Source organism: Larus michahellis, chromosome 4, assembly GCF_964199755.1.
Source record: "Larus michahellis chromosome 4, bLarMic1.1, whole genome shotgun sequence".
Lineage (NCBI taxonomy): Eukaryota > Metazoa > Chordata > Aves > Charadriiformes > Laridae > Larus > Larus michahellis.
In genome coordinates, this window is record NC_133899.1 from 45,542,274 (window position 1) to 45,566,986 (window position 24,713).

Below are 24,713 nucleotides of genomic sequence, written 5' to 3' on the forward strand. Positions count from 1 at the left end.
GTCCAGTGTTTCGCTTAGCTCGGCCTCAGGCTGACGTGAGGGGAATCCTCTTTCATCTTAAGTGCCTGTGAAATCAGCAGGATGCTAAAGCATCTTGAGAAGAGGGGAAGACATGGCTACAGCCTTTTTAACTTTTGCCACAATTTCTATTTAGGTCATTTGAGAATCCTGTGTGCATGCTGCCTCCATTGACATTAGTTGCAGATATTTTGGTTTCTATACGCTGGAATTAGCGGGCATTTTCCTCTGCAGGAAAAGATGAAAGTCACCAAATCACAGGAAACCATCTCCTTACACCAGGAGATCCATGTGTCACAGGCACTTCCCATATGTTTTTTTGTAGGATTTGCATACAAGAGACAAAAAGGGATACAGAAACAAGTAGCTGGGGGAAGAGAGCACTCGGGGAAATAATGAGGAGTGTGAAGAAAAGCCCACGGGGAAAAAAAAAAAAAAGAAAAGGAAGGTTGCATAAGGAAAAGGACATGGCACATCCCTGAGCAAATGCACACATCCCGTTCCGCTCCCCTGACAACAGGGAAAGCCGCTGGGTGCCGTGAGTCAAGACTGAGCGCCAGGAGGACAAAAACCACCTAATTTTGAAACGTTTTTAACTGCAGGCGTTTGTGAGGCTCCGTTATGTTTTGCGCCCCGGTTACGAAAAGCCCAGACGCGAGCCCGCACGCAGGAGCCGGGACACTCCTGTTTATATTGAGCTGTCGTTTAATATCATAATATCACCTAAACTCCATCGGTACACAACACATTGCGGAGGGGGGAAGCACGGTCTCCCTCCCCCGCCTTTACCGCGTCCCGGCAGCTCCACCGCCAGCCGCCTGGGGGCGCTGCGCAGGCGCCAGTAAAGGGCCGCTCTAGGGCTTCCGCGTCGTTGGTGCTGACGGCGGCGGCTTGAGCGGTAACGGCGGCCTGAACGGCGGCGGCGTCGTCATTGGCGGCTTCGGTTGCAGCGGCGGCTTCTGCCCCTTCTCCGCCGCACCATGCCCACCGTGGAGGAGCTCTACCGCAACTACGGGATCCTGGCGGACGCCACCGAGACGGCGGGCCAGGTGCGGCGTGGCTGCGGCCTGCGAGGCCTCGCTAGGCCTCGGACTCGAGTAGCGCCGCTGCGGGGAGTTCCGGACTGGAAGGGCTGAGGCGGCGGCGGCGGGGGGGGTCGGTGGGCGAGCGGGGTGGCGTGCCTCCGGAGGGGGTGCTTGCCCCGGCGGACAACCGCCTAACCTCCGGGGCTGTTCTCAGTGTAGGTTTCCTCACGACCGGGCCGCGGGGCGGGTAGAGATGAGCTTCGCGCCTGCGGTTCTGCAAGGACGGTAGCAGCTCTAGTCGCTTTTGTAGCATCCTCCTCCTTCCGTCCTGTCGGGACAGGAGCTCTCCTTTTAAATGTGGCGTCGCGGATACTAACTAGTCATTAGCTAGAGCCAAATTGCTGTTTGCGTGAGGACGGGGAGATTCGCCTGGTGAGTTCAGGCCTTGAAGACATCGGTGGTCATCCAGATCTGATACTGTTCCAGAGAGCTTCTAGCAGGCTTTCTTGCTAAAAGGCTTGTTGGAGGAAGGTGAAGTCTGTTATGGTTTGAGAACTGCTTATAGGGTTTTTTTTTTTTTCCTTAAGGCAAGAATGGAAGGTCAGTCCTCACAGCTAAAGGAGATTTCTACCTGTAAAATCCTGGCAAGATCTGCCGTTTATTTATACCGTTACTGAATTAGTTGAAAAAAGAGTATGGCTTAATATATTGCCGGTACAAAATATTATGGTTAGTTAAAGCTAGTTTTTTGAATTGCATGAGGCTCTCATGTTAGTACTACATGGCTACCTGAAAAAGTAACAGATTTTTTTTTTTTTTTTTGGTCATAACATATGTAAGTAGTTGCACATACCTGTCAGTGGATTTTAAACGAGATATTACTGTGCAAGGTCATTTGGAAAGTTCTTTAAGGGAACAAATAATATGGTCGTTGTTTAGTTTTTATTTTTTTTAATTCAAGTCTGTTCAGTTTGCTTGTGTAATTATGCCCTAGTGCAACAAAGCACCATTGCAGGCAGTCCAACAAAAACATCATCTCAGAGTCAAGCAAAAAATGCAACTAAAGTGTTGGGAACTATGTGGAGAGATGCAGAATAAAACAGATGCTATTACTGTCCCATCTTACAAATACATAGTCCATGATGACTTTGACTATTGTGAGTTGCTTTTGTAAGATAGGAATGGCCATCTTAGGTAGAACAAACTCCAGCGTAGTTAAGAAGTGCAGCCTGTGAGGGTGAGTATGGAATGATGATTCCTGATACACTGTCACAGCTTTGCAGATACAGCTGTGGGCTTTCAGAGCCAGAGGTAATGTCTTTGTAATTAGTATATCTTGCTAGATTGTTCTTCAGCGAACTTTTCTGATGCTTTTTTTAACTTGTTATATTTCTGGCATGCAGATGTGCTGTGGCAAGATGTTCCATTAATTCATTAACCTTTGTGAAGGCGTTATCTCCTTTGAACTTGTCATTTCGTAATCTTATTTGATGTCTCCAATTTTTGTATTCTGAAAGCCATGAGTAATTGTTCCTTATTCATCCGCTTTATCTCACTTATTGCTTTATTATCTCTTAACAACCTCATGAACGTGATCTCTGACTACATAGTCTCCCTATCTCAAAGAAAGAAACTTTGAACATGAGGAGAAGAGCAAGGGGATAACCAGAAGTAGGACACTAAGGGGAGTAATTTAAAAAATCATAATCATTCAGCTTGTAAAAGAGTGTTTCAGCCGAGAAGGGGCCTCACGTATGATGAGTCTACCTCATGAGTGGCATGAAAGTGAGAACTTGAAAAAAACTATTAGGAAGCAGGCTTAAAATAAAGGGGAAGACAAACTTTTCTCTATAACACATTGTGAAACTTGTCACAGGACATTATAGAGTATGAATGAGTTCAAGAACTAATCTAGAGAAATTAGTGGATGATTAGTCAATTAACAGTTATTAAAAATAAAGGTCTGGATTCTTTCTCTGGCTTAGGACGTTCCTTTGTTACAGACTGGGAGGAAATGTGCAAAACTAAAGGATCGCACTGCTTCTCCAGTTGCCTGCTTTTCTTTTGAGCATTCAGTGCTGCCAGGTACAGGGTAAAACAAACTTCTGCCTGAACTGTATTTTGCCTGAATGACAGGAGTAGTTAGCATGCAGTAGTACAAATTCATGGAACACAAACTACTCTATTTCATTGCTGTATGAATGCTTTTTTGGTATGTATTAAGTAATTTGTTCTACAAAAAAGTTGTTCTTAATGTGCAGTCTGAGAACCTGTGACTATAATAATGGGTATTTCATCGTTAGTTTGTGATGGCTCATTCCTGCCTTTGCTGTTGAGTCCACTGTGTTGGCACGACTACAGAGGAAACCAGATGGGGATGTGGATCAGCTGAAAAGCAATGATTTTTTCCCCCTGGTTATTTTTCTTACATATCAGTGTCTCAATCCAGTTCAGAATCTGGCAACAGGGAGACCTGTCAACAAGGTGTGGGGAGTGTTTAAGGAGCATTGGTGCTGTGTTACAATGCAGTTTACTTAGAGGGAATTAATGCAGCGTACTGCTTTGTAAATTAGTATCTCTTTTTGCTATGGGTGAACTTCTGTGTGGAGTAGGGGTGATGATACATGTGGCTGCGGGAAATTTAATGTAAATAAACAGTGTCCTGTGCTGTTGATGTTGCTGTTCTAAGTAGGATAAATTGTCTATAAAACATTCTTTTCACAACCGTGAGGAAAATTAATGACGGAAGGTTCTGATTTCTGCTAGCATCCTAATAGTGCTGACTTTTATTTTGCAAACACATAGCAAACCACAACAAAGACTTTGATTTATTCTAAAGTTTCAGTCCTGTGGGCGCAAAATCAGAAATGCCTGTGTGATTCTAGTTCGAGCAGCTAGAGAATGTTCCACTCTGGTGATTAAGTGTTTATTTCTATATTTTAACTGGAGGTTTCTTTTTTTTTTTTATCTATTCTATGTTAACAGCGCTTTTAAGAACTATGTTTTACCTCAGATTAAGTTAACCGCTTGAATAGGTGCCAAAGATGCTTTAGTGCAGTATGCATTAAAAAATCATTCCTGATCCATTCCAGTGGCACAGTTGTTGGGAGAGGTAACCTCTACTTGAGAGACAATAAACAATCAGACAGAAGGCAGAAACTCCTTCAAAAACTGCCCAAGTTCAGTGAAGGTGATGAAGTAATTCCTTGAGTCTGCATTAATCTAATCACAAGTGGTGTGCAAAAGCTGTTAGCCTCAGGGCTGGCAATTTCAACAGTAAGCACTTGAACAGACGGAGGAACCAGAATAACAGTAAAAAACAGTCAACAGAGGCAAATTTTACTAAATTGGCATGGTTATATTGGTCTAAGAGATAACTTTATTCTTTTGTGTGAAGCTTGTATAATACAGTTTACCTAAATACCTGAAGTGAATGGGAGAGAAAAAAATCCTTTCCTTGGCTTGAGAATATCCCAAGATTTTTCTGTTTATGTACTCCATTTTTTTCCTTTCAGCATAAGGATGCGTACCAGGTGATCTTGGATGGTGTTAAAGGAGGTGCCAAGGAGAAGAGACTTGCAGCCCAGTTTATTCCTAAATTCTTCAAGCATTTTCCTGAGCTAGCTGACTCTGCTATCAATGCCCAGTTGGACCTCTGTGAGGATGAAGATGTTTCTGTAAGAATAAGGACCTTGTAGCAGCAAGTTAATGGGTTGAATTTATATTCTGTTACTCTCTCTTTTTTTTTTTTTTTTCTTTTATAGGCTATGTCTTTTGGGAGGGGAGTGTTGGTCTTCAGAAAACTTAAGAATACTTAGTTGTATTCCTGCAATAGAAGAATCTATTGTGTGGTAGTGTGGGAAGATACATCAGTTTTCATTTGTCTCTCTCATTCCCATCACTGATCAAAGGAATAGCTCTGTAGAGAGAAACTTAAGATATGGTTATTTGAGTATCTATTATATTTTTTTCCTTTCAAAAAGACCTTTTTGGTAATTGATGCTAATAAATCCTGCTGAGAGGCAAGAAAATTTTGTTCACACCTGAGAACCATGTGGATGTATTTCTGAATGTATTATTCTTGCAGAAGTCTTGAGATGCTTCATGCTGCTTCTGTGGTGGTGTTAGAAGCTGTACCTGTGAAGCGTCTTTGGATATCAGATCTTAAATCATTTAGGCAAATCATTCAAGGACGTTTGTCAGTGCTGGGAACAAAACCTAGAGGTTATCTCTGCCCTATGCACACCTGGAAAACTGTGCTTCCTATTAGCAAATAGGACTCAATAATAGGACAGATTCCAGCCCTTTGTTTTGTTGATCAGATGAATGATTTTGTGAACAGAGGTGTTGTTTGAATTTGTTTTTTCTCCAGTGCCGCTTAGGTCTAAGAAAAATATATTATTTTCATCATAAATACATAATAATAGTTTCATAGCAAATATGAAGTTTGGACTGCCGTTGAAGTCTGAAACTTGAACATAGATTTCTGAATACGATACTCATATTAAAAGAAGTTGTCATTTTCTCAGATCTGGCTGATTTTTCTGCCAAACTTTGGTAGATGAATTGCCTGATTTTTTTTTATTTTTTTTTAATTGCTTTAACTTCTTAATTTTTTTATTTCCCTTATACTAACAATTGTGACAGATCCGGCGACAAGCAATCAAGGAATTGCCTCAGTTTGCTACTGGAGATAATCTTCCTCGGGTAGCAGACATACTGACCCAGCTTCTACAGTCAGGTAAGCGGCTTCGATAGTTTCCTGGCTGATCTCCTTGTGGCCTACCTAAAAATGTATACAATTTTGTTATGTAAAATATTTTCTGTTGATTCATAGTTTCTTACAAAGTAGTCTGTCACAGTGCTGTTTGTGTCCTGCTTCTGCTCTTTCTCCCCCCGCTTCAATATTTACTGTACAGTTATGCTGCTACTTCTGCTGAAAGGTCACTAATTATCCTAATCTAAACTGAAAATCTTTCCTTTTAAATATAACAGATTTTTTTCATTCAATTTCTCTGATAGTATCTGTAGAAAAAGCTGGGGGGGGGAGGGCGGGGGGGAGGGGATGAAAGCGCTGTTATGGACTGCAGCAAATTGCCTTCTGAAAAGAGTTACTTGATTTCTAATTCAGGTACTCAGGAAGTTTAAAAATCCTGAAGGCATTTTCTTCCAAAGAATGTGGTTTTGGTACAAAATACTTAATTCAGAATTTAATATACAATATGTTGGGGGTTTTTAATGTCAGTAAGTTATACAGTGCTAAATATTAGATGTTCAAATTTGTATTAAAACTGCATCTCTAGGCTTCTCAGAAGAGACTTTTTTTCTTGATACTTGCACATTTCTCCATTTAGTTCAAGAAGAAAATTTTCTCCCATCTATAGGTACTGTAGACTACTTAAAAGTTTATAATGACTTATTTTACCTTAATTTAGTAAAGGCCAGCTTGTTTATTCAACTGTTCCTTAAAATTACTAGATATATGGATTAATCACTTCCCTTCAAGGTTTCAGTCCTATCAAGTTTGTAATGTTAAAACTTTTGGCAGGGAGGCTGAAGGAGGAAATGGCTTTTTGTTTTTCTTCCAGCTTTCATAGTCATGGTTTTCTACTTCCTCAGTCTAGTAGTCGTTAAAAATACAAGTTATATTGTTTAGAATTAAATGTTGAGGATAGAATACTTTTTGTGTGATGTCAGAAATCTTTCTTTGTTTTTCTGCTCTTATGTTTGCTTTTTAAGGATATGTATTTCAAGTGTTTTTCTCTCTTCAGATGATTCCGCAGAATTCAATTTGGTGAACAATGCTTTGCTCAGTATATTTAAGATGGATGCTAAAGGTAAATGTCGCATTTTTCTAGAAATCTCTTTTATTAATACTTTGCAGTCTGTAGTAGGATGAGAACAGGACTCAATTTTGTATGTTCTTAGCACAAGGCAAAAGTTAGACACACATACTCATTGATTGATTGGTTTTACAAACAATACTGAACTCTTTGAGAATTGTGGATCTGAATTATACAGACTAATGAAAGAACGTGGATTCTTACGTCAAGCTACGTGAAAATTGCGTTTTCTCTTAAAAGTTAGTATAGCAGTTATTTTAAAATGTGTCATGGAGTCTTACAGGTGGAAATGTCTCTTTGCATAGAAGGTTCAGCTCTTAACTTCTAAAATAATTTGCATTACCTGATTTATTCTCCGTTCAGGGACTTTGGGAGGCTTATTCAGTCAAATTCTTCAGGGAGAGGATATTGTGAGAGAGCGAGCCATCAAGTTCCTCTCCACAAAACTGAAAACCCTGCCTGAGGAGGTGATGACAAAGGAGGTAGAAGAGTTCATATTGACTGAATCAAAGAAGGTGAGTGTCCTATTTCTGTATAAACTTAAGTATTATTTGAACCATTCCTTATCACTGGCACTGCTTTGGAGGTCTGTTCGTTTAAACCACATGTAGAGCATTAAGCACTGTACAAATGCGGTCTTCTATTATCCTATTCTGCTACAATCCAAACTTGGCAGTATTTTTTTGTGGGAATGTTAGAACAGTGCTAGGCTCCTCTCATCTTCTGAGAGTAACTTTTATTAGAGTCATAGAAACATTCACGTTGGAAAGGGACTTTGGGAGATCACCTCAGTGAATCATGCTCAGCTGAATTGAGATCGGATTTCTCGGTACTTTGTCCAGTTGGGTTTTGAAAACCTCTAAGGGTTTCCTATACTGTCTGGGCAACCAGTCTCAATGTTTAGTTATCCTCAACATGATTTTATCTTTTTTTTTCCCTTTATCCAGTTGGAACCTCCTGTTTCAGTTTTGTTATCATTGTCTTATTCTCACCGTGTCCACCTCGGTAAAGAACGTGGTTCCTACTCCTGGTGACTTGTTCTTAAGTATCAGAAGATTAGTGCTAGGTTGCCTCACCCCCTTATGAGTTTTTTCCTTTAGGCTGAAAAATACCAGTTCTCCTCACGGGTCGTGTTCTCTAGACACTGATCACCCTGTTGAATGGGCTTTTTAAAGCTTATCAACAACTTCTCTTACAGGAGGGCCCGACACTAGGTGCAGTATTGCAGATTTGGTCTAATGAGGGCATAGCAAAGGAGAATCCTCGATCCCTTTGCTTCCCTCAATCTACTGACTGTGCTCTTGTCACAGCCCAGGACACTGTTCATCACCCAAGGAATGCTGATGACACTTACGCTGTCCCCCAGAACCCTCAGAGTCTTTTCAGCAGAGCAGTTCCCCCTCCAGTCAGTCTCCAACGTGTGCTGTGCAGGGAAGTTAGTTCATTCCAGGTGCAGGACTTGGTGTTTGTCTTTGAATTTCATGAGATTCCTGTGCATTCCCCAAGCTTAGAAAAATACAAAAATATTAAAACAACCAGTAATGAGTAGATATTCGTTTAGCATTTATTCTGCCTGAGGCATACGATTTTGTTAGATAAGAAATTTGTTCTTAAGGTTAGAGTTCAAGAAAAATTATGTTGCCTATGCACAACTTGATGTCAGTTACTTTAATTTGGAGGCACATACAATTATGCTGCGTATTTTCATGTGTTCCTTTAAACTTGTGTTTTTTAATAACTAGAAGATAAATATTTGCATACTTTACCTTTTCAAATCAAGTAGGTTTGACTTGAAGGTTTGCAAACTATCACCATAGAAATGTTTTCTGGTGTTCTGTTTAGGTACTGGAAGATGTGACAGGTGAAGAATTTGTTCTGTTCATGAAAATATTGTCTGGATTAAAAAGCTTACAGACAGTAAGTGGGAGGCAACAACTAGTGGAGCTGGTAGCTGAACAAGCTGACCTGGAACAAACATTCAATCCATCTGATCCGGATTGTGTGGACAGACTTCTGCAGTGTACTCGGCAGGCAGTGCCGCTCTTCTCGGTATGTATTTATTTGCTTTGCATGAGGAATATCATGGGAAGTCAACAGTTGTACCTTCTCTTCAGTGTTCTCAGCAATTATTTTAGAAGGACAGCATATCAGTACTTCTCCACCTTCAGCTTCTAATGTATTAAAATGTTGGAAAACATCCTTAAAGCCTCCAAATGCAAAGAGCTTTTGTGTTATTCTCTGCTCTTCAACATTTAAGATGTTACAGTGAATTTTGACAAGATTCTTACGTTAGGTTCATACGTGTATGAGTTTGATTATTTCAAGTCTAGGGCCATGCCATTTCAGCACTTAAAGCCCTATTCTTAGGTTATAGGCAATCTTTTCAGCCTCTGTTGCAGACCCTCTGAGTTTAAGCTACGTGGAAGAGTGTCTATGTTTTAGGAGTTAGAGGGAAGTTTAATAAAGCTATATAAGGGTGGCAGAGTAATGAGGGAAAAACATTTTATTCAGGCTACTCTTTGAGTTTGAAGGAATTGTGTGTGGTGTTTTTTGCAGAAAAATGTTCATTCCACAAAATTTGTTACTTACTTCTGTGAGCATGTTCTGCCAAACCTCAGTGCTTTGACTACTCCAGTGGAGGGTCTTGATATCCAGTTAGAGGTAAGCAAAAGCTAAAATATCTTTCAAATCATAAAAAATAAGCATCTTGGGCAAAGACAGCTATTTTAAAAATTACAGTCTTCTTTCTTAAGTGGTTTTCAGTTCTTGGCTTGGAAGAAAACTAGCTACACTAGAAAAAAAAAAATGTTTGCCATGTTGAGGCATGACTGAGCATTGCCTTTTAAAGCATGTGTCATTTGTCCCAAGCTTTTGAGGCAAGGCTAGCATAAGTAGATCACTGTAATAATTTTTATATTACTGTCAATTTTTTTAAGCACATAGCATTTACTGAAATGATTGTTGCGTGGCTTGTGCTAATTTATCCCCCTAAGGGAGTGGCTTAATGTCTGTAATTTTGCTTACGTTAATCAGTGCTGCAGCTTCAGTTAGATCTCTGTGAATCTCACTTTGAAGGTGAGCTGCGCTGCAGATATGGGAGCTGAAGTTTTGTTCACTTGTTGACTAATTATGCTTGTTGGGATTAGACATGCAAACCTGTGTTTCTGAGGACATGAAAAACAGACTAGGCATGTTCCTCCTCGTATTCTTTCCTGATGTTTGGGAGGGGTTTAATTGTAATAGCTGACCTCTACTGGGCCAGCCATAGCAATGTGATAATCACTTTTAAGTTGAAAGTTAAGTCTTTGTGCTTTTCAGTTAACACACAAAACCCCATCTATCCTTATGTGTAGGTTTTGAAGCTTCTTGCTGAAATGAGTTCATTTTGTGGTGATATGGAAAAGCTTGAATCAAATTTGAAGAAGTTGTTTGATAAATTACTGGTAAGACTAATTCAGTTTTTACTCATGTGAAAAAAAGCACTTTAAAAAAAGTTTTCGTCAAAACAAGTTATTTTTATCTATTAATCTCTTTATCCTTTTTCTGAAGTGGCTATTTCAAAGATAGCTCTGTCTGTGATATAAGGTCAAATATCATTTTGCAATTCAAAGCCTTTGTAGAAATAGAGAGTTGTTACCTGCATAATGCTTTTAATCCAGTAAACTCATGTGGTTTTATTCTTTTTAAATTTTATAGTCATGAGAGACTCATGTTGATCTCATTAAAGGCCGTATCTGCGCTGGCAATTTTAAGCAAATTCAGCACTGTTTCAGAAGCATTGGTGGCAGTACATTGTTGGTTCCTGTGGTAGCAGTGCAACCATAATATTTCCTTTGAGTCAGAGGTATCGAGTCATGTAAGTGTAGGCAAACCACCTACACCAGGGCTTCATGCAGCAGTTCATCACGTTAGTATAGGGATGGGGGATACTTCTTAGATTGTCAGCATAAATAAACTCTCCAATTCAAAAACTGCAAAAGAACAGTCAGTCTGCATACATGTGTCTCATGCATTAGTTTTTCCTTTCTGTTCCTTAGGAGTATATGCCTCTTCCTCCAGAGGAAGCAGAGAATGGGGAGAATGCTGGCAATGAAGAGCCCAAGTTGCAATTCAGTTATGTGGAGTGTTTATTGTATAGCTTCCATCAGCTGGGTCGTAAACTCCCAGACTTCCTCACAGCCAAGCTGAATGCAGAGAAATTGAAAGACTTTAAAATCAGGTAATCATTTAGAGGCAAGTGATAGACTTCTATTAGAAACTGTGAATTATTATTGTCTGGATGCCAAAGAAGCACAAATCAGGTTGATAGAAGACTTATTTCAAGCACTTTTCCTAAGGCGGGGTAGGGGGGCGAGATTTCAGTTTTGCTTTGCTTACGCTTTTATTTTATGGGAATATGTAAAATTTATTAACAGATTGCTTTTAAATTTTTTAGGCTACAGTATTTTGCTCGAGGGTTGCAGGTGTATATTCGACAGCTTCGTCTAGCACTTCAAGGAAAAACAGGAGAAGCCTTGAAAACAGAGGAGGCAAGTATTGTTCAGGAATTCTGATCTTTCTAATTGAGCCTACAGAAGTAACCATTGGCACACATTAGCGGGCTGTAGTCTGTTGTAAGTGTGCGAATAGATTGAGGGAATAAAGGAAATAATACTGCTAACATCTATCACAACTACATCTTACCTGATGGTGCATTTTGCAAGCTAAGATGATCTTTTAGTTTCTACTGTTAGTTACTCTCTGCCTCCAGATGTATTTGGTGTAACTGCTCTGTGTTTTGTTTTGAAGGAGAAATTTTCATATATTGGGGGGAAAAAAATTTAGGGGGAAGTACACTGGAACATTAAAAGCAACTAGTTAGTGTAAAACTGCAAGAAGCCTAAAGATAGTTGTAATGAAAACTCAGAAGTTGCATGCTGTTACTATTGCTGTAGCAATTCACTAGGAAGAGCAGTCAGTTTAATGTTACGACTTCATCGAATGCAGTTGGCGTAATTAAAAGCTACTAGAATAGGTGTTCAATAGTGTTTCTTTTTTTACAGAACAAGATTAAAGTGGTTGCCTTGAAAATAACCAATAACATTAATGTTTTAATCAAGGTAAGTCCTCACATTACGAAGGAGTAAATTCACACAGTAGAGTAACCTGTGCAGAAAAAAGGAATAGATTTGAACTAAGCTGTATGGTGTTAAGTTAGTCAGTGTTAGCCAGCTCAGGGTTGCTGCCCTCTTTACTGTTTCTGAGGAGACATAGATCTGCTGTTTATGCAAGGTGCTTAGCCGCTGCTGTTGGGATAGGGTGTTGAGGCCCTTTTTTTGCCCGCCAGAGAAAAAGACCTTGCTTTAGGGATCTCTGGATTCTGGATGAGCCTTTTTCCTTGTCATTTCCCTTTCCTGCAGTGGCAGGGAGGGGTAAAGAATAGTTTGAAGAGGTGCAAGGAGATGTAAAGGAGGGAGGAGGAATAGCAAGCTGCTATACAAACCTTTTTTCTGCAAAGAGTCTAGGAGAGATGAGCTGCAGAAAATTTCTTCCATCCAGAACCCTTGAAACCATTCTGATTTCTTCTGACCACATTCTCGTCTCTTCCCTCACTTCTCATCTCTCACCCTCAATCACCGTGATAAACCAAAAACTTTGCCCACGGTATCGAGAAGTATATCTTTTACCATCATAGCAGGGATACCAAATGTCTCCCTGCAGGAGCCATTGTAGTTCATTATAAGATGCTTAAAGTGCATAGGGGGAGAGAAAGCATATTACGTCTGTATAAGACACTATTCTGTTAATATAAATCTCATTTGAATTTCCTAGTATGGGCTATGACAGCCAGATAAGGTAGGTAGTTACTGCTGCCTTCTCCCTCTGCCATGGGACTTAAAAAAAGATTTAAGACTGTTGGAAAGTAACTGTTACTCTGGAGTCTCAATAAGTAGCTAAAATTTTGAAGTGCAATTGACATGAATTTAACTGTAGAATAAGCTGTCCGATTTTGCCTCCATAGGATCTCTTCCACATTCCTCCTTCTTACAAAAGTACAGTTACGCTGTCCTGGAAACCAGTACAGAAGGCAGATGCAAGGTAAGAGGTTTTCATAAAAAAAAAAAAAAAAAAAAATACCGGTATTAAGTTTTGCTGTTTTACAAAATAAAGATCCCAAGCTGTGTATATATAAAATATGTATTATAGCTACATGTTTCACAACCAAAAATTACACCCATCCTGGAAGGAATTAAGGCTGTGGAGTGACAATCTTAGTCTTGCTTTAGGGATACAATAGGCTGAATCAACTGGAGACGAGCTTACGTCCTGTTTTGAAGTATTATTCAGGGCATCTTCATTAGCTGCTGCTAGCTTCCAGTGGTTAATCTTAAGGCTGAACTGCTATTTCTGTACTTGTCACCACAGGGATGTAATGATCTGTTTTTGTTTTCTTCTGCCAGTCAAAAAAGAGCAAGTGAAGATACAACCTCAAGTTCACCCCCAAAGAAGGCTTCGGCAGGACCAAAAAGGGATGCCAGGCAAATATATAACCCTCCCAGTGGAAAATACAGCAGTAATCTGGGTAGTTTTTCTTACGGTAAGTTAGGCAGCTTGGAAAAACTTTGTCTAGTGACGGTTGCGCCTTGGGGCAAGGGGAACAAACAAATTAAGCCAACTTACAATCACATTCTCAGAAGATCAGATCGTGCCATCACCAGTTTTTATGTGCAATGGTCTCTTTGTAGCTGTTGATCTATTACAGTGTTTGAGTGTTACCAGCCTATAAACTATACGTCATTTGCAAGTTAGTTTTAATAGTGTTTTAATACATAGAGTTAGTAATTGAACTACTGTGTTCTCTATTATGACACACAGCACTCACACCCCAAATTTCCCATTGGACAGATGAGTTTCTGCAAGTGGCAGAGCTGGGCCACCTCCTGTCACATGACTGGACCTGTGCCGAATTCCTATTACAGCCACTGCTGATGTTGCAGACCTGATCCAGAACTCCTGGGAATTGCCGGGTTCCCTGTGCATACAGACAGTTACGTCCTCATGCTCCCAGTCAGAGCGATTCTGTCTCTCTGCAACTCATATTTCTGGGTAAAACATGAGAGCAGTTGCGGACTGGATGAATAGGCCCAACAATGGCAGCAACCTATCCTTGTCTTCCCTGTAGGCCCATTGGTCCTACCTCTGTCAAGTAAACAGCCTGCTATGACAAATTACAGCCATGCCCAAAGGTTGAAAAAATGATACAAAGCACTGTCTTATATATAAAACAAGGACAAAAGATAAAATCTTCTGCAAATTTCTTACTGCAGACTTCAAGTGATACACCTGTGTCTTTTAAGATAAGCTTTTAGTCCTGCGGTTCTGAAAATTAGGAACTTTTAAATCAAAAACATTTTATTGCTTGCAACTGTTTCTTGTTAGTGAGATGCTTAGGCCTTTCATCAGCTTTTGAAGGAGAATTAGAGTTTGATATATTTTCAAACACGTCCAGTGAAACTTTTAACAAAATATTTTGTGGGGGGTTTTTTTGCTGTAATCAGATTTGTTCTTAACAAAGGGAAAGGAAGCATTTTCTACAGTTTGTGTGGTATCTGTCTATGTCTAAGATATTTTTTAATTGGATATAGTTAAGATACCAGCCCAGCAAAAATACTTAAGTATGCTGGTGATAGCTTATTGCTAAGGATAAAAAAGGACAGATAGACTGGTGAAGTTGGGTTTTTCTATCATTTTATAAAATCACTAGGAGCAAGTCAGACAAGCACCTCAAGACTGACATGGTGTTACTGGACAGAAGGATAAGCTAGGTAGCCTAATGAAGTTCTCTACAGACCAGTTTTCAATTCTGTGATAAAGGATTGTCCCAAATATAGTTCTAAATTAATGTGACAGTTACGTATCATAGTATTAGTATGCAGAAAGACTACGTTTAGTGTAGACAGGCTAGTTCTCCTGAGCTCCTTTTATGATTGGTAGGGTCCATTGTCCATCAAAGCGTAACTCTGAGATCTTATGGTACATAAGCAGGATTAGCCTCAGGCACTTCAGTCAGACTTCAGTACCTCCAGTGATTGCTATTTAATTTTAATCCGTATCCAGCATAAACTCTGTATGAAAAATTTTGACTTTTATTTCAGAGCAAAGAGGTGGTTTCCGGGGTGGAAGAGGAAGAGGCTGGGGAGGACGTGGTAATCGTAGCCGAGGAAGAATCTACTGAGTAAACCACTAAATCTTCCATGGCCCTGAAGGGCTAAAGAGAAAGTGCTACTCAGCAAGTTTGCTTGGAGTATTGTTTCCTTCAAGGACTGCCTTCCACTAAGACTGACTTAAATGTTCTTTATACCTTTGTATGTATGATCTACTTTTCTAACGGACTACAACTTGTCCATAGTGAAACTACAACTGTATTTTTGGATGCTTACAGTCAGCAGTTTTGGGTTCTTATTTTTGAAGTGTCTTCAGGATTTATTCAAAAATGGAGAAGAGCATAGATGTTTTATCAAAAGCTACATCTTGACAGTTTGTATATTAACCTAAAAATCAGCTACTGCATAACTAAAACTATATAATTGAGTTTATGTATTAAGTAATGGACAGGAAAGGCATGACAACAGAGATAAGTGTCAGATAAGGCTTAGCAGCTGAAATAGTCCTTTCCTCATCTGTAACCATATTTTGCAATATGTGGAGAAGAGTACCGTTGTTAAATTTGCTTTGATTTACTTTTTAAAATGGAATTGAATGAGATACATGCTGGTTTGTTTTTTTTTCTAGTTTGCAATATGGATGGAAATTTATTTTGCTTATAGCATGAAGTAGTCCTTTTACTTAGAGATGTGGAGAATGTGGTGTTTCTTGGTTTGCACATCTTACTCTTCTCCGTGCATTGTAATGCAAAAGTGATGTTTTGCAAATGAATTTTTAATGTTTAATATGAATATGTGCATATAGCTATGCCATGAAATTTCAGTAAATGAACAGGAAAAACAAAACAATAAATGACTAAAATTATTCCAGGAATGGGTAAAGACTGATGCAGTGATTAAGCTTTGTAGGCTGGAGCTGGACCATAGCAGTACCTGGCTCTTTTCTATGTTTTGCAGATTTCTGGATTAGTTGGCACTTGAGGGTTGGTTGTTGTTTTTTTTTGTTCTGTGATTACTTTTTTTTTGTGGTTTTTTTTTTTACCAATACAGTTACATTTTAAAATGTATAAATAAAATTGTATTTTGTGTAACATTGAAAAATACCAGCTATGTAGTTCAATTTAAGTGGAAAAGGTAACAATTCCATGCTATTTTTTTCCATAGCAACTTGGGATTCTTATTTACTGGTGTACACCCAGAAAATACAATGTAAGAGCACAATGCTTTTTTTTTTTTTTTTTTATTCTCACTAATCAAAATTTTTACTTCTCAGGTCATTCAACATTGTAAAGGAATTAGCAGATAGTAAAAAGAAGTCGAGACAGAGGAAAAGAATTTTAATAAGTGTTCCAGGGTGTGTTGATGTAAAATAGTTTAGGCTTTAGATGAATGAAGATTATTTCTTATCCTCCTTTTTCCTTTGTCCAGCCATTTGATATCCACGGACACAGACAAATGCCTGACAGTGACGTTTCCCCACCTAGTTCCATTTGTATTTGCTTGTGAATCAGGTGTCTTCATTAACACTTTGATATTTGTCACTACCATCAGAAGGTCAGAATACTGAAACTATGTCAAAGTTAGAGACATTGCCAATGCTAAATTAGAAATCTATTTTTGCTTAACTCTGGAGCAGTAGGCAGACAACTTTGGACATTCCAGGACACGTGAGCTGGCTTTGTATTTCTGATTACATGCCAGCTGCAAAACTCAAGATTTGTCACTAAAACCAACAAACTTGGCGAAGAGCTTTCACGGACAAATTCATGAGATCAAAACATCACTCTGAAAATAGGCACTAGATGGGTAATAAGCTTCCACTGGGGGGAAAGAATAGACATTTTGCACTAGTGGCTATAATTTAAAAATGTAATCTCAAAGCCTAAACATAGCTTGTATTTAGGCTAATAACTAGGTACTAGCAGCTTATTTTCTCACTGAATTTTGAGTGAGTTTTCTTTACGGGACTCCTGTTTTTCAGAGGTGATGTGCAAAGTTCTTGTGGCCTCAGAAGTAGTTAGATTTCCCCACCCACACACAGTTTCATATTTAATTTTAATGCAGTGAGTTCTTGTGGAGACACCTGTTTGCCATGTTGATGAATTGTAAATGTTCCCTTGCGCTTTTGGAATAAATTCATTTTGTAATTTTGTTTGGCTCATTGTTTCCCAGTTACTCTGCAACATTTTGTGTTGGCTTAGTAAAAATGTACTGTGGTACCTTTTTGTTTTAGTGACTTACTCCTTAGATTGCTATAGATGCAGTGAGCCGTTTGCTACTAACAAACATCTAACAAGACTGCATCAACTGTTTCAACTTTTAAGAAACTCAACTTTTAAATGCAAAATTTTGTATAGGAATTTAAATATTCAGCAAAAGTTGCATGTCATACATCTTACTTTGGAATTATTGTGTGTAAAGGATTCATTAATTGTCTTATTCAACCTCCTAGATGTTGACAGTGCAATAAAATTTGTCTTACGATAGAGCAAGAGTGCCTTGGAGCAGCAGCCTGGGGGTTTTTTTTGTGAAATATCTAATAAGCCTGATGTGAAAACTCTGGCAGCACTACGAACTGTCATACTTGTGGGAATATGTTCTTTGTCCTGAGAGAAACTAATCCCTTGCATTAGTTTAACCACTCTGACACCATTTGTAAACTTTTTTTCTTGTTTCTACTTAATGGGTTTGAGTTACAGGTAAAAGTTTACTGTTCAACAGGCTCTGGGGACTCCAGCATCCCTGAGAAGCTGAACTCTTGCAGTTTGCTTGCAAACTTGGAAAGCTTGAACAGACCCACGTTTGAATTTGGCAGCTTTTAGATCTCACTGAGGACCGGGAGACAGGTGGCCGCTGCTGGGTTGGTGTTTACCATTAACTGGCACAGGAAAGGAAAAGTTTAGATTTTTCTGTGTCACTGAAAAGCATTAGAAGAAAAAAGGGGTGTTGTGTTTTTCAGAGCTACCTTCAACCGTCTCCTCGGTGAACTGGCATTAACTGTGGACAGCTGCAGCTACGGTTTGGTTTGATTTGGGCAGAAAGCCGTTTCCTCGAGCTGTCCTGGCAAATGTTTCAGCGTGCTTTAATAAAGGCGTTCCGCGCGGCGCCACCCGCTGCTTGTTGGCGCTTAAAGTCAGCCTTGTGCTCCGGGCAGCGGCTCTGCCGGTACCGGTGCCCGCCTGACGCGCTCAGTGAGCCGGACTCGGCGCCCCGGGCCGGGGTAGGTGCCTGTGGGGCAGCCGATACGCAGCGGCCGCAACACGGAGGCCTCGCTCTGGCGCGGCAGCTCCGGCCTCCTTCGCCTAGTGGCTGCCGCAGGGCGGGGCGGGCTGCCGGCGCCGTCTGAGGTAGCCACCTAGGGCCGCCCGGTTTGCGGGTGGAGCGGCCGGGGCCGCCCCGGGGCCTGTCCCAGCACCGTCCCCTCAGAGAGGCGGCACCGCCCCGCCGCGCGAGAGACCGCCCGCTCGGGCCTCCCCCTCCCAAAATGGCGGCGGGGGCGGTTCCGGTTCCGGGTGGTGCGGGCAGGCCGGGATTGGGGAAGATGGCGGCGGCAGGAGCGTCCGGGCGCGGCGGGCTGGGTCGGGCGTGGGTCTTCTCTGGCTGGGCCCTGGGCCTGTGCTCGCTGCTGGTCTCGGGGACGCGGCCCGCCGCTGCCACCACCCACTGGGTGGTCACCGAGGACGGGAAGATCCAGCAGCAGGTGAGGGGCCCGGCGGGCGCGGGGAGCTGCAACCGCCGCCTGCCCCGGTAGTCGCGGCCCGCTGAGGCGATGGGGAGAGCCCGCGGCGCCGCTCACCTGCAGCCCCTCTCACCCGCAGCCCCTCTCACCCGCAGCCCCCGCCTGCCCCGAGCTGTGCGGCGGGGGGACGGGACGCGTTGGTCCCTGCCGGTCCGAAAGCCGCTGCAGCTGGGCGGGCGGCGGTGCTCACCTGCAGCCTCCCTGGTGGCTCCGGCTCGCTAGGCCGTGCCGCGGGGTCCTGTGGTCGTCGCGGAAGCGGCCGGGCCCCGACCCTGACCCGTAACGCGGGGCTGTAACCTTCCCGTGGAGTGGGAAGCCCTTCGCCGTGCGGCCGGTGCCCTCCCCGGGGCGCCCCGCCGGCTCCTTTGCCGCCGCCCGAGTTACCCGTGAGTTTGCGATTTCTCACATTCCCCCGCGCCCCACGTCCCCCTGGAAGTAGGGAAGAGGAGCGGTGGGATATCCGCGGGGTGCAGCAGCATCACGGCCTTCTGCGGTGATTCTGTGGGTTCAGTCAAAGCCTCTGACTTTGTTACCAGGCCGCGCTGAGAGAGCCGATGTGCATTTCGTGTTTGGGCTTTTTCTTAACACGCTTTGCTCCCTTGTTGTCACAAGGAGAACAGCACCATAAATCCACTCTCGTCTCAGATCTGCTTTGCTCTTAAGCAGAACTGACAGTTCAGTTTCCTTCTGGAGCCGAAGAGTTAATCAATTGCTGTAGCAAGCAGTGTGGCCTCCCCCTGTAAAAAAGATTCGTGTCTGCTAACATCACCTTCCTTTGGGGAGAATTGTTGGTGGTGTCTCCCATCAGAAAGTATCAGGGTCATCAAAACAGGTGGAACTGGCTTTCTCTGCAGGAAGCCCCTGCTGTCTTTATGGGTCTTGGGCACTTCAGCTGTCTGCATGAATCCAGGCACTCTCTCACCCTAGTTAATCATGAATTGAGGAATGACAACACTTCCAGTGCTATCTTGCCTCCTTTTCCCACTTTAATGTAGTATGGAAGTGGTGAGAGTATATGATAACAGTGTAGAAGCATCTGTGTATGTATACTAATTGTATGTTATCAAATTTGGGTAAAGTGTTGATTTCGATTATTGCATGCAAAGCAGCTGTGACTTGAAAAAAATGAAATTAGCTAAAATGACTTGGAAATCTGATTAGCTAAATTCAGCACTGATTTTTAGAAATGGCTCTTTATGATGTCAGTTAAGTGATGGTACAGGTAGAAACTTCCACTGTACCATGGCTGTGCAGTAAGCTGTTCCATTACAGTTACCAGTGCTGTCTGAGCAGGGGCATTCCCGTGTTCCGTGTATAAAGTTCTAAAGGACTATAGCTGAGGTGATAAAATAATATCTATGGAATAACTTCTCTTACCTGTGCAGTTAAAATTAATCCATCCATTTCCGGCACAGAAACTCGAATTATAAATATGGTGTCAGTTGGAATATGAGGAGCTGGATTCTTCAGTAGTGGGTTATAGTGCTGCTAATTGTCCAGCAAGTTTTTTTTGTATTAAGATGTATTTCAGCACCTGTTACTGTCATATCCCTGGCTCTTGTGCAAATGATACTTAAATTTCGAATTTCATTTTTTGCACTTATTTGTATTTTGGGGGATGAGAAGAGTGGGTATTTTCTAGAGTGAACTCGAATGGTGTTTTAAATGCCAAAATGTAATTGTGGTTCAGTAGTTAGCAGCAAAACCATCAGATAATCTCCATTGTCCAGCAATAGGAAGGAATTGTCGTTGTCCCACTCTGGGCTGGTGCAGCCTCACCTTGAGTACTGTGTGCAGTTTTGAGGCACCTCAGTATAAGAAGGACATCAAACTATGATGTCCAGAGGAGGGTGACCAAGATGGTAAACTTAAGAGAAGCAGATGAGGTCACTTGGCTTGTTCAGCTTGGAGAGGAGAAGGCTGAGGGGTGACTTCATGGCAGTCTAGAACTTCCTCAAGGGTGGCAGCGGAGGAGGGGTGCTGATCACTCTCTGGTGACCAGCAACAGAACACAAAGAAATGGAATGAAGCTGCATCAGGGGAAGTTCAGAATGGACATTAGGAAAACATTCTTCACTGAGAGGGTGGTTGGTCACTGGAACAGGCTCCCCAGGGAAGTGGTCGTGGCACTAAGCCTGTCAGAATTCAAGGAGCATCTGGACAATGCACTTAGTCATACGGTTTAGTTCTAGGTAGTCCTGCAAGGAGCAGGGATTTGGACTCGATCCTTATGGGTCCCTTCCAACTTGAGATATTCTATGATTCATGGGCAATGGGATGCTTCATAATTGATTTATTAATTCGTTGGTAGAACCACAGTATTCCAAAACATTTGAGCTATCCTTCTGCTAATACTAAGATGTAAGTACGTATTAATAGGACATAAGCCTAAAATGTCCCTGCGGAGCATCCCTTTCTTCTAACTTTTCCTAATAGTTTAAGAATACTGTTTGTTAAGTTATTGTGAGAACATTTAGCCATTCAGTCCTTCTCTCCAGCTATTTTTACTTTGTGCGTTTTCAGTGCGGCTTTTGTCCACATTTGTCTCATAAACTCTTTGGCTGTGCAGCTTCTTGTGTTTCTCTGTGGTATGGTGTTTCAGATTCTCAGCATACATAGAGCGTTGCCTGTTATCTTATTAGCTTGTCTACTAGTTCTAATTAATCTACTCTTGTTTTGTAGAAAAATATTGTCGCATCGGATTTTTCCGTAGTACTCTAGACTCCTCCTTTGAATGTCCAAGTATTGATCCATTGTGCTAGTTCTTGCTACTTGCACAGCGGCCCATGTTTGGATTTTGAAGCACCTTACCTACTAGAAGACAGCTGTCTGAGTCAAGACTTGCATTTGGAATAAGCTTCAGCTGCTGCTGGTTCAGATACAATAGCCTAAATGGGGTCACAGAGTAACGTCACCTGCCCTACAGCTCAAACCAGGGTCAGCTAGATCTGGTCGCAGAGGGTCCTGCCTGGATGAATTTTGCGTCCAGGTGGGGGGTTTTGATGACCTTACTGGGCACCTGGTCCAGTGGTCGACTGCTACAGTGTGATTTTTTTTTTTTCAGTCTATTCTGATCAGGATTTCCCATGTAGCAACAGATGTATGATGCCTCTCACTGTCACACCTCAAGAAGAGTCTGGCTCTGTCTTCTCTGTACCCTGCCTTTAGGAAGCTGAAAACAGCAGCAGCATCTCCCTGCAGCTGAGCCAGCCTGCTTCTCTCAGCTGCTCTGCGGGTTACACGCTCCAGGCCCTGCACCACCTCGAATGGGCTTTGCTGTCCTTGAAACTGGGGACAAAGAGCTGAAGCAGGTGCGTTCTCACGGATGCCTTGTGGAGGAGGATAATCACTCCCCTTGCCCTGCTGCTGCAGCCAGTTGGCGGCCTCAGCTGCAAAGGCACACTTGGGGGCTCATGGCCAACTTTATCCCCACCAGAGCCCAAATGTCCTTTTTTGCAAAGCTGTCTTCTGTTGAGCCCCAGCCTTTCCTGCTGCACGGAGCTGTTGGATCCCAGGCGCTGGGTTTGTGCTTGCCATTATTGACTTCACAAGGTCCCTCTGAGCCTGTGTCTCCAGCTCTCTCTGTAACCGCACCCCTGCCCCACGTTTGCAGAGGACATCGAGCTTGCTGAGGCTTTTTTCCCCCAGTATTGATTCCAGAGGGACACTGCTGGTGACCAGCCACTGTTGGACTTTGCACTGCTGATTGCAACCCTTCCAGCACAGCAGTCTCTAACTGTAAGTGGCTAGTACTGTCTGGCGGCTAAGAGTGGTTGTATTAATTAGCATTTACATTATTTAATTTTCGAAATATTAGCATTCTCAGTCTGAAACACATTTTTAAAGATTGTCAACTTTACACAGAGAGACAGGCTTAGTCTTCTCTAGGACTACCTCAGTTTATCTGAATGAAGCCCATAGGATTGATTAAGATGTGGGCAAAACTTAAGTGGTAGTAAGACCCAGATATTTACCCTGCTAAATGTGCCACTAGCTGTGGATGTCCAGATAAGCACCGATGACAAGTGAATTCACTGCAGCTTTTAGTTTGCCACTGTGAACCAGTAGCAAACTGTTTCACTGGTTCTTTCTTGTTACCAAAGCACGCTATGAGTGAGGAGCTGAAAGCAGAGGTTACAGATCCTGGCCCATATACAAAATATAATAGCCAGAATCTGTTTGAGGGAATAAGTGTGAGAATATTTTATATTACTGCCCTAAAATCTCTGCTAGCTGTTTCTCCTTGTAGTGCAGCAAGGGTATAAGCCTTTAATATGAGACTATATTCAAGTGAGATTGATTTTCCTGTGGCATAAGGCAGCTAGCAGTACCCTGACTGAGACTTGAGCTGGAGTTCCCAGTGGTATAACAACCTGGCAGGGGTGGCAAAATTAAGGCAAACGAAACAATTTTCCGTACGTCAGCAAGATCTTCTCTAGTAAATGGGAGTGCTTGCTAACTAGGCCCTACTGTTACAGTTTCTAGTGAGCATTGCTGAATGAAGAAACAAATTAATTCCCAGCAGTGCATGTAGCATTTCATTGTCTCAGTAAGCTGTCAATAGAAAAGCCATCAAGCTGTATCTGTTGCTGTAGTAGTCTGTTTTCAGGTCAAATACATCATTCTCTGGATCAGTTCATATTCTTCTTTTGGTCTGAGTCCACCTTCAAACGTGTGTTCCTGCAAAGCCAGGGACTGAGTAATCATCTCTTTAATGAGATTATATCTGCTTGGTGCACATGTTTATAAGCCTTCTCATTTCACAACTCGTAGTATAAAGTTCAGGCTAATATATAACTGATTTTAGACAGTGCTTGTCGGCCAGTAGGGAAACTAGTCACTCTACAGAAATACTAGTGTACTTCAAGAGAAGGGAGAAACTTGGCGTAAAGAGAGGACAAACAAGTGACAGATTAGATGTAACGCAGGAAGCAGTTTCAGTAGTCGTTCATGGCTTTACTTGTGGGGACCAGCTACTATCATCTCTGAGACCTGACATATCAGAGCTGAGGTAGGGTCTTTCTAAAGATCCCTTGATGGAGGCGATTGAAGTTGAGCAAACTGGCAGGGACTCAAAGGACTGTCTTTACATCAATTGCTATAAACGCTGAAAAAGTTAGTTTTGAGTAACTAAACTAAAAGAAGCGAAGAAACCTACCAGGCAGATGGTCCAAGGCAAGACTGGGGAAGTGTTGCCAGGAGCAGAGAGCCTCTGGCAAGGAATCTGAGTTGGCAAAAAGTTGTTTTGTTTTTAATGCACTGTCGTGTGTTTTGAAGCTTGTTAGAGAAGATCTGGAGAAGAGAGTGAACAAGCAATGCTGGTTAGCCTGTTTGGGGCTAAGAAGATTAGCTGCTCAATAAATGTGACATCTGAATTTCATGCAGTGCAGTAGTGGGCTTAATTCTGGCTTAGTACACGCAACGAGGGGAGACATTGCCTAACAGTTGTTTGTTTCGTTGTGGATTTGAATGCAAGTGTGCCTCAAGTTGCAGCAAGGCAAGATAATTAATGGATTGCTTTAGAGTTGGTTAATGCACTACTGATGTCTGTCGTCTGACTGCACGCATATGCTAACAGGTTGAGGTGAGAACAGTGGTCCATGCAAGACCACACCAAGACAAGAGGAAAAGCAGCCATCCAAAACCAAGGAAAGCTGAAAATCTAGTGCAGACAAATAAAAAGCTATTTGTTGCTTAAAGCATTTTCTGCAGTATATTAAGCAGTCACTCAGTCCTGTCTTGAAAATGACAGGTGGATGTTTGCTTTGCTCTTTCTCTAAAGGTTAGTTTGCTTGGCTGTATGACCTCTTTCTTGACTGAATTTCTTACTCTTCCAAGTCTGTTGTGTGCTAAACAAAACAATTGTTCATTTTTACTGAAGTGTGTAATGTAGCATGCCTTCCCCAAAACAGTTGCCAGTAAATGTGCCTCTTTATGAGTCTGT

At 41.9% G+C, this 24,713-nt stretch overlaps 2 protein-coding genes across 4 annotated transcripts in view; both read left to right on the forward strand.

Moving 5' to 3' along the window:
* Positions 1-878: 878 nt before the first annotated feature.
* On the forward strand, positions 879-17,181 carry API5 (apoptosis inhibitor 5). Of its 3 annotated transcripts, none has more exons than XM_074584313.1 (15): positions 879-1,067; positions 4,559-4,720; positions 5,691-5,784; positions 6,815-6,880; positions 7,250-7,401; positions 8,729-8,935; positions 9,443-9,547; positions 10,240-10,329; positions 10,924-11,105; positions 11,322-11,415; positions 11,929-11,985; positions 12,888-12,964; positions 13,327-13,463; positions 13,772-13,913; positions 15,022-16,126. In XM_074584313.1, exons 1-14 carry the CDS (start codon positions 999-1,001, stop codon positions 13,867-13,869), a joined length of 1,590 nt encoding a protein of 529 aa, XP_074440414.1. In that variant the 5' UTR covers positions 879-998; the 3' UTR covers positions 13,870-13,913; positions 15,022-16,126. The 3 variants fall into 3 exon arrangements, with proteins under 3 accessions (XP_074440414.1, XP_074440413.1, XP_074440416.1); XM_074584312.1 differs by having other exon boundaries at positions 13,742-13,913; positions 15,022-15,899; XM_074584315.1 differs by lacking the exon at positions 13,772-13,913 and having other exon boundaries at positions 15,022-17,181.
* A 1,312-nt stretch (positions 17,182-18,493) lies between these two features.
* Positions 18,494-24,713, forward strand: part of TTC17 (tetratricopeptide repeat domain 17) — a 60,748-nt gene continuing 54,528 nt past the window's right edge. The window contains exon 1 of the mRNA XM_074584316.1: positions 18,494-18,730. Within this exon, the coding sequence (XP_074440417.1) occupies positions 18,515-18,730 (216 nt within the window). The 5' untranslated portion in view covers positions 18,494-18,514. The remainder of the gene's footprint in view (positions 18,731-24,713) is intronic.

Excerpts from the sequence above, each read along its gene's own strand:
- API5 (XM_074584312.1), top strand. The coding sequence starts at position 999 with ATGCCCACCGTGGAGGAGCTCTACCGCAACTACGGGATCCTGGCGGAC. Across the intron at positions 10,330-10,923 it reads AGTTGTTTGATAAATTACTG|GAGTATATGCCTCTTCCTCC; the intron begins GTAAGACTAATT and ends TCTGTTCCTTAG. Across the intron at positions 12,965-13,326 it reads GTACAGAAGGCAGATGCAAG|TCAAAAAAGAGCAAGTGAAG; the intron begins GTAAGAGGTTTT and ends TTCTTCTGCCAG.